The 13,340-nt window shown below is 43.8% G+C and overlaps 1 protein-coding gene across 1 annotated transcript in view; it reads left to right on the top strand.

Annotated features, from left to right (window-relative positions):
* The first annotated feature begins 301 nt into the window (after positions 1-301).
* The window catches only part of RALGAPB (Ral GTPase activating protein non-catalytic beta subunit), a 133,411-nt gene continuing 120,372 nt past the window's right edge, over positions 302-13,340 (top strand). The window contains 3 exon segments of the mRNA XM_030532769.1: positions 302-498; positions 10,912-11,124; positions 13,066-13,268. Coding sequence (XP_030388629.1) covers positions 10,939-11,124; positions 13,066-13,268 — 389 coding nt within the window. The 5' untranslated portion in view covers positions 302-498; positions 10,912-10,938.

Here is a 13,340-nt window from a genome sequence, read left to right as displayed (position 1 = left end):
TGCTTAGTGGGGACACACATAATCGACTGTACAAAAGCGACCTAATTTCGTAGTGTAGACATACCCTTAATGTTACGGTAATCTGTGGGGCAACACTCCAGGGCGTGTCAAAGTGCGCACTGTCCCTTTAAGAATAAGAGAAAGGTGGAGAAAGCGGATTGACAGTATAGAATGCGCAAGCGCAAACGACAACGCTAGAGACATTTGACAATGAGGAAAATGTCACGCGCACGCGCACTTCCCAATAAGTGGAGCGCCGATAAGAGGGAACTTATTTCGCGAAGCAGTCAGTGTGGTGCACGCACCCCGTGTGCCGAGAAACCGGGTTCCTCAAGGTGAGTTTTCTGGCGCTGCCGGAAGTGTCCGGAGAAAGCCGAGCCGAGCTGAGCCTCCTGTGCTGTGTCGCCGGCCTCACCCACTGCGGGCACCATGGAGCCGGGCGCCTGAGGGCGGAGCGGTGCCCTGCCCCCGACATGCCAGCCGGGTCCATCGGCGCAGGTAACTGGCCCTCCCCTCCGGGCGGGCAGCGACGGACCCTGGGCGCCCTTGCGGGGAGGGAGCGGGCCGGGCCAGGCCACGCCGCGGCAGCTCCCCTGGGGAGGCCCGGGCCGCGGGTGGGCCGTGTCCGTGCTCGGGCTGCGGGCGCCGCGGTGGCTGCAGGCCCTGGCCGAGTAGAGGGGCTGCGGCCGGCTGCCCTAGGGCGGGCTCGGCAGGCTGAGCCCGGCCCTGCGCGGGGTGGCTGCGGGGTGTCGCCTGCTGGCCGCACTGAGAGGTGCCAGCTCGAGGGGCGCGGCTCCCGCCGCAGCGAGCGGTGTTCCCTCACTCCTGGGCCCGGCCCATCTCCGGAGGCAGCGCCTGTCCTGGGCACCCTGCTGGCCGCTGCCTACCGGGGGCGGCGGGGCAGGTCCGCTGTGATCCCGGCAAAGCAGCGGGCTCAGGAGCGGGTTCCTGGGGACTGACGGGGGGTGGCGAGTCTCAGCGGCCTCCTGCCTACATCTCGGGCACGTTGGCAAATGCCTGAACTAGAGGTTATGGTTTAGGCTGAAGTGATACAGTGAGAGCAAGACGGTGGTGAACAGAAAAGTGCCCTTGGATGAAGCATGAGGCAATGAACTAGAAAGGGGTTTGAACAGATTATTAGGAGTCAGGGTTTAGCCTTTAGTTGATTTATAATATAAAACTGCCGTTGGAGAGAACCTGGGAATTGCCAGACACCATCTAGCTATAAGTAGCTGCAAAAGAGGATTCCCTCTTTGGTTAGGCCTTGGGCCAGCAGTATTTGGGAAACCCAGGTGCCCCATGACCCAAGCTGCTGCAAGGGTGCTTGCTCTGAATTCTGCTGTGGGAAAGGAACTCCATCTTTTATATTCGCTCAAGATTATTAAGTGTTATAAATTTGAAGATTTGCCTTAACTTGCTATTGAAAGAGAGTGAGCTTTCTCTCTGTCTTCCCCCTGTTCACAGCTCCTTGATTGCTGCAAGTTGGAGTTCAGTGTATATTGATGGAGCAAGGAATGTTTCTGTTACTTTTCCCTTTCATTAGATTTCCCCGGTGAAGAACTTCAGTGCCTGCCTCTGTTGTTGCTGCTCAGGAAAACTCTCTTTTTCGACTGTATTTTCCACTACATGCATCGATGAAGTGGGCTGTAGCCTATGAAAGCTTATGCTCAAATAAATGTTAGTCTCTAAGGTGCCACAAGTACTCCTGTTCTTTCATGACTGTTGATTTTCACAGCTGATATTCAGAACTGTTAGTATCAGTGAACTCTGCTGTTGTATGGCAAAGTTATGAGAATGGCAGAAGCATGGAAGGTGACTGTAGACTAGATAATATTGAGATTAACTCCAAATTTTCAGGTAATATTTTTACTTCAAGGTCCCAGAGACACAAAACGAGTTTTCATCTCAATACTAAAAACGAGAGACAGAAGAAATCTTGCAACTGGTTTATAAAGAATTGGGATTATTGACTCATGAATGGCCAAAGTGCTATCTACAGAAATTTAGCCTACCTACTAATAGCCAAGTGCTCATTCTTGTGGCTGACTTATAAGATTCTCCTTCTCTGCCCCCCCCCCCACCCCCCGATCTTTCTTTGAAGGTTCTAGTGGAACAAGCTGGAGTGGCTCAGCTGAACTCAGCCAATCCTGTTAGAGATGAAGTGGTCTCTCTTCATCATTGCTCCCTGATACATCTAGGAGATTGGACTGGAGGGTACAAGTCATAGTCCTAGAGCTTAAAGCCAGAAGGAACCACCGAAGCGTCTAGTCTGATGTCTTGTGTAGCACAGGTCACCAACACCACCCAACTAGGGTGACCAGATAACAAGTGTCAAAAATCGGGACAGGAGGTGGGGGGGTAATAGGTGCTTATGTAAGAAAAAGACCCAAAAATCAGGATTGTCTCTCTAAAATTGGGATATCTGGTCACCCTACACTCAGCACCTGCACACTAAACCCAACAGCTGAAATCAGACAAAATTACCGTGGCCCTCAGGAGACTAGACTGTTATGTGCCACATGTGGAGAATAGGAGGGACTAAGATGCACCGGTGCCTTACGGCCCTGTCAGTAATTGGGAAATGTTTAAGTAAGGCATACTCAGATAATCCTGGCAAGTGACCCACATGCACATACTGCAGAAGAAGATGAAACCTCCAAAGTCGCTGTCGATCTGGCCTGGGGCAAAATTTTCCTCCTGACCCCACATATGGCAATCAGTTAGGTCCTGAGTATGTGAGCAAGAACTGGCCAGCCAAGCACCTGAGAGAGAATACTTGGTGCCATCTCAGAGCCCTGACCCTCCGTGTCCAATGTCCCATCTCTGGCAGTGGCCATCCATGTTGCTTCAGAGGAAGGAGATTAAAACAAACAAACCTAGAATACACGGGGGTGGGGGGGAGAAATCCCTTCCTGATCCCTGCAGGTAGCTTTTAGGCATATAAGACATAAACTGGAAGTAAGCTTCAAGGCTGCTGAGGCTTGCCCCCTACCATCAGAAGCAACCATGTCATTCAGTCGCACTCTTAATTGACAGAGAGATGAAGGTGGTGGGGAGAAATGTGGTGGCATAACTTATAAATGGGAGAGCAAAACAAGACAAGGCATAGAATTTTCCATACTGATGTAGTCACTTAGGAATCTAAGTCCCATTAACATTCAACAAGACTTAGGCCTTGTCTGTTTATTACATCAACTTAGCTATATTGTTCGGATCTGTGGAAAAAGGTTATGCCCTAAGCACCACAGTTGAGTCAATCTAACCCCCGGTGTAGATGTGCTAGGTTGATAGAATTCTTCTGTCGACCTAGCTACTGCCTCTTGGAAAGGTGAATTAACTACATCATGAGACAACCTCCTTCTGTCAATGTAGGATGCGCTTACAGTATAGCAGGATAGTTGCAGTGTGCAGCTGTAGTGTAGACATGCCCTTAGGCTTCTGGATGCAGAAACAACATCTCCTGTGACAGTAAATGCAGTTTCTAACGGGGCAGATTCCAGCACTTTAAAGAGGTAGTTAAAGTGGAATTGAAAGGAGGTGGGAAATAAATTAAAAAGGAGAGAAGAGACTCCCTTCTTTTGGAATAAAATCTTCCGGAGTATATCTGAGCTCTCCAAAAGTTTGTAGCAGGGACCCCCAAGCTTCCACCATCCTGACTTCAGGATTTAGTCTTGCACGTCTGCCAGCTGACTTTCATTCCGTATCTACTCTAGCGTCAATCTCGTCACCCCCCTGAAGCTTCGGAAGGCTTTGCCTCTCTGTCCCAGTGGAATTCAGGCAGTTCCACGTGTCCTAATATTTTGTCCTCCTATAGGGATTTTAATTGAGGATGTCAAATCATTTTGCAAACCATGTTAAATCTCCCAGCCCTCCTATGGTGCAGGTATGCACTAGTATCCCATTTTACGGAGACTAGACACTGCATTTGAAATTCGTGATCTTAGTTTAGGTTCCTAAATAAAGATGAACTTTAAGTGGTTTGATTTGGAAGCTGAATGCCTGTAAAGTCCACTGAAATAATTGGATATTTTGGGTGCTCACAGCACCTGTGGAAACCAGGCCACTTTTTTTTTTCTTTTCTTTTTTTTTTTTTTTAAAGCTAAGTACCTTACAGATTTAGGAGCCAGCTTGAGTTAGCCAGAGTTGAAGACTTTGGCCAGAGTTGGTTGCCCAAGGCCTGTCAGAGCAGGGAATAAAACCCAAATCTCTTGATTTTTCTGTCATGTGTGTGTGTGTGGTGGTGGTGGTTTGTTTTGTTTGTTTTTTTTTTTTTTTAATATAGAGACTTCTCTCACAAGAACTGCAAGAGCACAAAATCAGTATTTTATGCTTGCTAAAAAGCAGTTGGGAAGTCTAGTTTTCAACTGACAAAACATTAAGTTCTGATTGCAGTGGTTTCCAAGATAACAGCTACTAAAATCATGCCAGAATTTAAATGGATGTGGAGGAAGCAAGATGAAAATCCAAATGACCTGTTCTATTAAAATATTTTAATAGATCCCCAGTTTTAATAAAGCTAAACAAAAATATTTTAGCTTCAAAACCTCTCAATTGCTCCACTAAACAAAGTTATTTGTACCTCCTCTGTAGTTCCCTGTGAAATTTGAGAGGATGTGTTTTGTTCTGTGCTTCTTCTGAGGACATAAGCACTTCCTGTTTCCAAATTTGAGAGGCTATGATATAGTTTAATGAAGTTAGGTGGAGGAAAATATATTTCAGATGTTTTCTCTTTAACTTTGGGTATTAATAGCAAGTTGAATTTGAAGACAGCTGTGATTATATCACTATGAAACTTGAATATCCTCCCAAGTTTCATAGGGACAGGGCGCTGGAGTACAACTATTAACTGTTATTTTGGACCAATTTTAGTGGTTTTATAAAGTTAAAATTCAAGAACACACCAAAATATATTAAAAAAAAAAATGGTGTGTGTAAAATGTATATTTTGAAGTCTCATCTCTGTCAACTTGCCATGGCTATAAACTGTTTACAAATGCTTTATTGATCAGTAAACTCTTCCAGGCAATGGTCTTAGAGGAAGTCTCTTTCCAGTAATCAATCTTTCTGACACTTTTTTGAGCACTATAAAATTGTCCATATATGTATGGAATCTGAAAATCGTGTCTCTCGAATCTGACATAAGATCTTTTTCAGCATCAGAGCAAGTTCTATTAGGCTTTTTGGATACCAAAGCACAAACTGTTTTAGAAATAGTTTATTCTAATTAGAAGCCCAACAAGCAGTAACAATCTTTACTTCTCTTGAGTGGCAGTTGAATGTGAAAGTCTTTCCTGTTTTGAAAATTCTAGAAGGAAATTTCTAATCTGACCAATGCAGCCAAATATCCCACAGCTAAGCATAAGCCGGGGCAAATGCGTTGTCATACAGGCTTTTAAGAAATACCATGAGATTGAATCCATATAACCAAATAATCGCAGCAGTCAGGAAAACCAAACTCTACTGAGCTTTTTTTTGACAAGACTGACCAAAACAACCTTGTTACATAATAAGACCAAAAAATTCTGATACGTAGCCCTTATTAGATGCACATAAACTCCCACATCCTTAAGATCAGGCAGTCAGCTGTGAGTACAAAGCACCGGCGAAGGCCCTGCCCTTTCTTGATTCCTGTCCTGCTTCCAGGACTGTCCTTTACCCCCACACAGTAAAGTTACTTCCTTCCCTTGTACATTCCTTCCCTTCATCCCTGGAAGATGATGGGCGAAATCAAGCCAAAAACGGCTGTTTCTTTGCTCTGGTGCTAGGGAGGATGGAGCCAGTCATGGGAGGCTGCAACTTGCTGGCGGTGTCGCTCCTAGGTTTGGTTATCCTATGCCCCATGATGGATTTTCAGAATAATCAGGATTTGGGATTTCCTGTCTTTCCTCCAAAGCTGGCACACTGATTACATAGGCCTTGTGTACATGTGCATTTTTTCAGTGTAACCTAAGGTGTGACTTTAAACTGATATAGTTGTACTGGTATAACACCTCCACCCAGTGTGTGGGCAAACTTACTGTGGTATGAGTCCTTTTTGTGGGGAGGAGGGTTACCATATGTTGCTTGTGAAGAAGTTTAAGCTAAAATGAAAAAAAGCACTGTTCTACTAGGCTACTTGTCCATATGGGGGGTTTACCAGAATAACGCTCTATTCATTACTGTGATATCTGAGAGACTGTAGTTATTCCCCATAACACACCTATGAGGTAGGAAAGTACACCAAAACAGTCTCTGCATCGGGTCTCCATCTGTCAGAAATAGGTGTTGCTAAGTGACTTGTCCAAGGTCCCTCACAAAGTGTGTGGCAAAGCAAGGGTTGAACCCAAGTCTCCTGAGTGCCAGGCTTGCACCCTAATCACTGAACGCTACTGGTAGACAAGGCCACAGTCCTAGACTAGTTGGCACTGTCTGCTTTCCTGACTTCCTCTCCCCTGCTTCTACCTGGGGTTCATCCATTTTCCCCTTCAAAGAGCTGGCTCTCTTGTGATCATCCTCTTCTCTCCAAGGTTTAGGTCTCTGGTCACTGTGCTCCCATCACTTCAAAAGCATTTTTTTTTTAATTGCTTTCTTAGGAAGGTGTAGGGAGAGAGCTCTTTCCTACAGGCTCAATGCTCTGATGTATTTGATATTAACTTAATCAGCAGTGCATCTGGCTCCTGCCTCAAACCAGGCAGCAGTTGAATCTGGAAAATAGCAAAATAAATCTCAGATGTAGGCTTTCTACAATGCTCTTTGGGAAACCAGCATGGGGGGTTACTCATCTGAGACTTTCCTAATTTACAAAGCTGTTTAGGTGATGAGCCTGCTTTTTGAAAGCACTAGTATCTCTGCAAGCCATGCCCTGTTATTTGGTACTGGGCCAAGAGTCTCTTTTTAGGGGAAAGGTTGAGTGCAAATGTTTTGAACAAATGGGCTTTTACTTCTCTTGGCTGGCAAGCCACACTTTAACCTTCACTTCTTTGTTTCCTGGAAGATGGGCTAGTGCAGTGATTCTCAACCTTTCCAGGCTGCTGTACCCCTTTCAGAAGTCTGATTTTTCAGCCCTAGGTGGCAGGGGTTGGGTTTTGGCTTCAGCATGAATCTTAGCTTTGTGGGGGCCCTGCATGCTACCCTCTAATGCTTTCTGTGTACTTGTGATTTCCTCACCCACAACCCATCCTTCAACCCTCCCCCCGAGCGATCACCACCACCATGTTGAGAAACACTGATCTAGTATATAGAGCAGTATAAAAAAGTCACTATCTGTATGAAATTTTAGTTTTGTACTATCTTTGCCAGTGCTTTTTATGTAGCTTGTTGTAAAACTAGACGACTGTCTAGATGAACTGACATACCCCCTGGAAGACCTCTGTGTACCCCCAGCAAGAACCACTGGATTAGTGTCTGCCCACAGTTTTTAGCGATCTTAGGACTGTAAGTGGAGCTGTGAAATCCTGTCTCTTGTAGATCAAACTTAAAACAAAACAAAATCCAAACGGTAAACTTTAATTGAAGGGAAGAGAATCTGAGACTTTTTTTAAATGCGACTTGTGATTATTTTGTGTTGGAACTGTAACTTAAAGCTTACCATGTGGGTTACTCAAAAAACTATAGCCCAAATCTTCAACCATGTGTATACAACCCCAGAATGACACCAAGACTTCCCTTTTTAGAAAGGTAAGCCTTAGAAATAGCCTGCTCAGCTGCACTCATTCCAGACTTAGCGGTGTCTTGACTTAGTTTATTAGATCCTAGGAAAATGTTAAACTGATGTTACTTTTTCTTTATGGTGAATGTAATTAAGATGAGACTCTATTGCTGAACTCTCAAAATATTAAGCTGATGATTCTGTTGAACTTATTTTTTTAAAGTCTTCCACTTAGGATTCAGGGCTGCAAACTGAACATTATCATTGGATCAAACATCGGAATCTCTTTTCACCTATTTGAATCTTGCAAATTAATTCTAATCAAAAGCGTGGAGGACACTACAAACAATGGAGATCTTGTCTCCATGGGGAAATTTTGAACAATCAGTGGGGCCATTGGATGATTTGAGATGCTAAAGGAATGCTTAAAGACGACAAGGCTGTTATGGAGAAACTAAATACATTGTTTGCATCAGTCTTCAGTGCAGAGGGTGTGATGGAGATTCCTATGCCTGAGCCATTCTTTTTAGGTGACCAATCTGAGGAACTGTCCCAGGGTGAAGTGTCAGTAGAGGAGGTGTTTGGAACATTTTGATCAATTAAACAGTAATTAGTCACCAGGACCAGATGGTATTCACCAAGAGTTCTAAAGGAACTCAGATATGAAATTGGAGAACTACTAACTGTGGTATGTAACCTATCATTTAAATCTGCTTCTGTACTAGATGACTGGAGGATAGCTAATGTGACACCAATTTTTGAAAAAGGCTTACCAGCCTGTAATTGCCAGGGTTGCCTCTGGAGCCTAACTTCATTTCCAGGCAAATTGGTTGAAACAATAGTAAAGAACAAAATTATCAGATGAACATGATTTGTTGGGGGAAAAGTCAATACAGCTTTTGAGAAGGGAAATTATGCCTCACCAATCTATTAGAATTCTTTGAGGGGGGTCAAGAAACGTGGATAAGGGTGACCCAGTGCATATAATGTACTTCAACTTTCAGAAAGCCTTTGACAAGGTCCCTCACCAAAGGCTCTTAAGCAAAGTAAGTAGTCATGGGATAAGAGGGAAGGTCCTCTCATGGATCAGTAAATGGTTAAAAGGCAGAAAACAAAGGGTAGGAATAAATGGTCAGTGTTCAGAGTGGAGAGAGGTAAATAACGATGTTCCCCGGGGGTCTGTACTGGGAGCAGTGATGTTCATATTCATAAATGATCTGGAAAAAGGGGTAAGCAGTGAGGTGGCAAAATTTGCAGACAATACAAAATTGCTCAGTTAAATGCAGAGCACAGTGTGAAGAGTTGCAAAGGGATCTCTCAAAACTGGGTGACTGGGCAACAAAATGGCAGCTGAAATTCATTGGTGACACGCAAGTAATACACATTGGGAAAACAAAATCCCAACTATAAATTTAGCTCTTACTACTTATGAAAGAGATCTCGGGAGTCATTGTGGATAGTTCTCTGAAAATCTATGTTCAATGTGCAGCGGCAGTCAAAGCTAACAGAGTTAGCAACCATTAGGAAAAGGATAGGGAGTAAGACGGAAAATATCAGCATGCAGCTATATAAATCCATCTTGAATACTGCATGCAGATCTCAAAAAAGATACATTGGAAAGGTTCAGAGAAGGGCAACAAAAATGATTAGGGGGGTATGTGGAAAAATTTCTGTATGAGTAGAAGGTAAAAAGACTGGGACTTTTCAGCTTGGAAAAGAGCCAATTATTGGGGGAATATGATAAGAGGTCTATAAAATCTTGATTGGTGTGTAGAAGGTGAATAAGGAAATGTTAGTTTACGCCTTCACATAACACAAGAACCAGGGGTCAAGCAATGAAATTAATAGGCATAGGGTTTAAAACAAAAGGAAGTACTGCTTCGCACAATGCACAGTCCACGTGTGGGACTCTTTGCCGGGGATGCTGTGAAGGCCAAAACATGGTTTAAAAAAAAAAAACTAGACGCAAGTTCCTGTAGGATCGGTCCATCAATGGTTATTAGTCAAGGTTGGCAGGGACGCAATCCCATGTTCTGTGTCTCTATAGCCTTTGATTGCCTGAAGCTGGGAGTGGATGATGGGATGGATCACTTGATGATTACCTGTGCTGCTCATTCCTTCTGAAGCACTTGTTGTTGGCCACTGTCAGAAGACAGGAACTGGGCTAAATGGATGATTGATCTCATCGAGTATGACTGTTTTTATGTTCTTAATTTATTGGCATAATAGACTACTATAGCTCACTGCATGGACTCTTATTCCAGAATAAATGTGTCCACAAACAGTTAAGATAGTAAACTTCCTTGTGTAGACAAGCCCTGAGAGAACAGAGGAAAAAATCAAGACCACTGAATGTTGTATGTATTGTTTACTAGACTACTGGTTTTGATGACTTGTATTGCAGTAGCACTTATTCACCGCATTGTGCTAGGCATATTACATATGTATGTACCTCCCTCCCTGGAAAAGACAGTCTCTACCCCCAAAGAGTTTACAGTCTGAGTGACTGGCATATGTGCAATACTGCTGTTTGGTATACTTATTAATATACTTTAATATGTATAAGAATTCAAAGAAGTTTTAAAGTTTTCTGGATTAATTTGCAACAAAAGAGGGGGCTTATTCAAGTGGAACATTAGTTGGAGAGTGCACACTACAATTCACTCATTTGCTTAGCCAACTTTTTCCCAGTAGCCCAGGATCCTTTAGCTGTAAAGGGGCAGGGTTTAACTTGCCTTCCCACAAGATCATCTCTACAGTTTTTCTTAACATTTTAATCACCCGCCATTTCCTTGAAATCTGTCATGGGTCCTTTCCTTGGCATCATGGGTGTTGCTAGGAACTAATGTGTAGGCATGTGCATTGGAGCCTGTGCTTAAATTCAGTTCTGGAATTGACCTCCATTCAGGTGAAAAGAGGTGTCAGAGTAAGAGCAGTATCTGTTCCATAATTACTGGGAAAGAGCAGGGGTCGTTTCAAGTGATTGGACCATAATGCAGGAGAGGTCTTAAGATTGATGTCTGGTCTCTAATTTTCAACCTGTAGTCAACATTCATGGACAAATTCCATTTAGTCAACATACTGGTTTACTGGACTATATTAGAGAGCTCTTGAAATTGAATGGCTGTGGTTTGATTTTTTTTTTCTTTCCAATTCTCCATGGGTGTGAAGCGCTCATTTGCATTTTTAAATGTGTAATAGGGTATGTTCTGTGTCATCTAGCCAGAGTTCTAATAATGTGTACCATAAGCATATATAATAATTGCTGCTTTTTCTTCTTCCAGGTGTTTGGTGTGTAGCATAGAGACACTATGTACTCAGAGTGGAGGTCCCTACATCTTGTTGTCCAAAATGATCAGGGTCACACCAGTGTACTTCACAGCTATCCTGATAATGTGGGGAGGGAGGTGGCAAATGCAGTGGTGCGTCCTCTTGGGCAAGCCTTAAATACGCCGTCGGCAGCTGGGAGCGAGAGTTTACTAAAAACAGATAAAGAAGTAAGTTTTTCTCAAAGGAGATTCTGGTTCTGTTCACATGTTAACTTCCATGTAGCTGATCTGTGTAGCTTTCTGCAGTGTAACTTTGAATTTTTTAAGTAATCCAAGCTTTCTGAAGTACAACTCAAGTCCTAAACCAGTGATCTGTAGAAGGCTTTTCCCAACAGCTAATTCATAGCATAAGTAAATTCTGTTACTTTTCTCACCACTGAATTGTTTTCTATGAAATATGTAGCTCTCCAGACAAGTAAGCTTCTCCAGCTATAAAAATGTTATTAATTGCTAAATTCCTTGTTTTCAGTTTGGGCCAACTTCTCAGAACCTATGGCACAATAGACAAATATTGAAAGTCAGTCATATAACCAACATGTGCACTGTCTTTAGCTACTACAGAATACATATTCTTCTTTCTCAGTATTATGGGTATTTAATCTTCCTAACAATATGTTAACCTGTCTGTTGTTCAGTCTTGCACTCTGTTAAAAAGTATGAAGGGCTGTTGTCAAATGCAGGTATGCTACACTGGCAGTTTAATGCAAACTGAAAGTGCTTAAAGTCATGATCATCTTATTAAGGATGAAATAAACTTCATGAGGCTGTGATGTCATGTCAGTGTATCATACTAATAACAAATGGCAGCGGAAGGCAGAACTAGCAACAGTAGCAAATGATGGATTGTTATAAAGTGCAAACGTTGGTTAGAAAACAAGCTGAATAGCATTGTAGGCTAGTACAGTAAAAGCTATTTTATCTGGCACTTCATCAGCCAGACAACTCCATAAACCAGCATTTCTGATCTTAATTGAAATTACGGTTTATAGTCTAGTTGGAGCAGGGCTGGCAGGGGGTTGAGTTGCAGGAGCGGGTGTGGAGCACAGGCTCTGTGAAGGAGGGGTGTGGGAGAGGACTTGAGCAGGGGGTTGTGGCTCAGGAGTGGGAATCTGGGGGGCACTCCCCTCAGGTGGCTCCCTACAAGTGGCCACATGTCCTGGCTGCCCCTAGGTGGGGGCTCAGCAGGCGGCTCCGTGTGCTGCCACTGCCTCACCCCGAGCATTAGCTCTGCAGTTCCCATTGGCTGGGAACCGTGGCCAATGGGAGCTGCAGGGGTGGTGCCTGCAGGTGGTGGCAGCTCACAGAGCCAGCTGCCATGCCTCCACCTAGGAGCAGCCTGGACAAGTCTCTGCTTGCGGGGAGCTGCCCAAGATGAGTGGCATCCCCCCTGGATCTGGCACCTTGCACTCCCATATCCCAACCCACTACCTCAAGCCCCCTCCTGCGCCCAAATTCTCTCCCTCTTAATTAACTGACATTTTTCACTTACTGACACCCCCCACTTCTCCAACATGCTGGATAAAACAGCTTTTCTTATGTGTTGCTTTTGTTTCAATGTTAAGTCTGTTAGGTAGCATGATTTACAATCTGTAAGTTGGGGTTTGTTTAAAAAGTTTCTTTAAAGTTGTGGGCAATCCCCACAAACCCCTTGTGGTGGTGTGGGTGTGTCCTGCCTTAATTCCTATAATTGGGGAGGCATGGGTTTGCTTTTATAGCCCGAGGCAAGGAGAAGCCAACACACACTAACCAAATACCAAGTCCCCTTTTTAGTAAGGTTTTAGGACAGGAGTGATTGCAAGCCTTCCCAGCTTCTGCTCCCTGCTCTCCCCTGTTGTATATAGCTTGATATGAGGGTGTGGCAGGGCCTCCTGTATTATCCCCAAACTGCAAGCTCTAGCCTGTGCCTTAAGGGAAACTGTCCCTTTACATATTTTATAAACGGACACAGGCTGAAGTACTTCTTGAAGGGATGCATATGTTCATAGCTTTTTGCTAAAAGCTTAAAAGCGGGCTATTGGCACCATTGGGCTTGTTTAGGAACATGTAGACATGCTCTTATGTTTGGTACATACAGTATTTTAACAATCTCATCTTTCTTTCTTTGTTTAGGTAAAATGGACCATGGAGGTGGTTTGTTATGGACTGACCCTCCCATTGGAGGGCGATACTGTGAAGTATTGTGTTGATGTATATACTGACTGGATTATGGCTCTTGTATTACCTAAAGACTCCATTCCTTTACCTGTTATTAAGGAACCTAACCTTTATGTTCAGAGCATTCTCAAACATCTACAAAATCTCTTTGTACCAAGGTGAGACACAGATCTGTAGTGACTGGGGAGGGAGGAGATTGGGTCTGGGCTTCTCTGCTATAGTAGTGTAAT

This window comes from Gopherus evgoodei, chromosome 14 (genome assembly GCF_007399415.2).
Source record: "Gopherus evgoodei ecotype Sinaloan lineage chromosome 14, rGopEvg1_v1.p, whole genome shotgun sequence".
In the NCBI taxonomy this organism is placed as follows: Eukaryota; Metazoa; Chordata; order Testudines; family Testudinidae; genus Gopherus; species Gopherus evgoodei.
The sequence above is the reverse complement of the archived record's forward strand: the minus strand, read 5'-3'. Positions and strand labels throughout refer to the sequence as shown.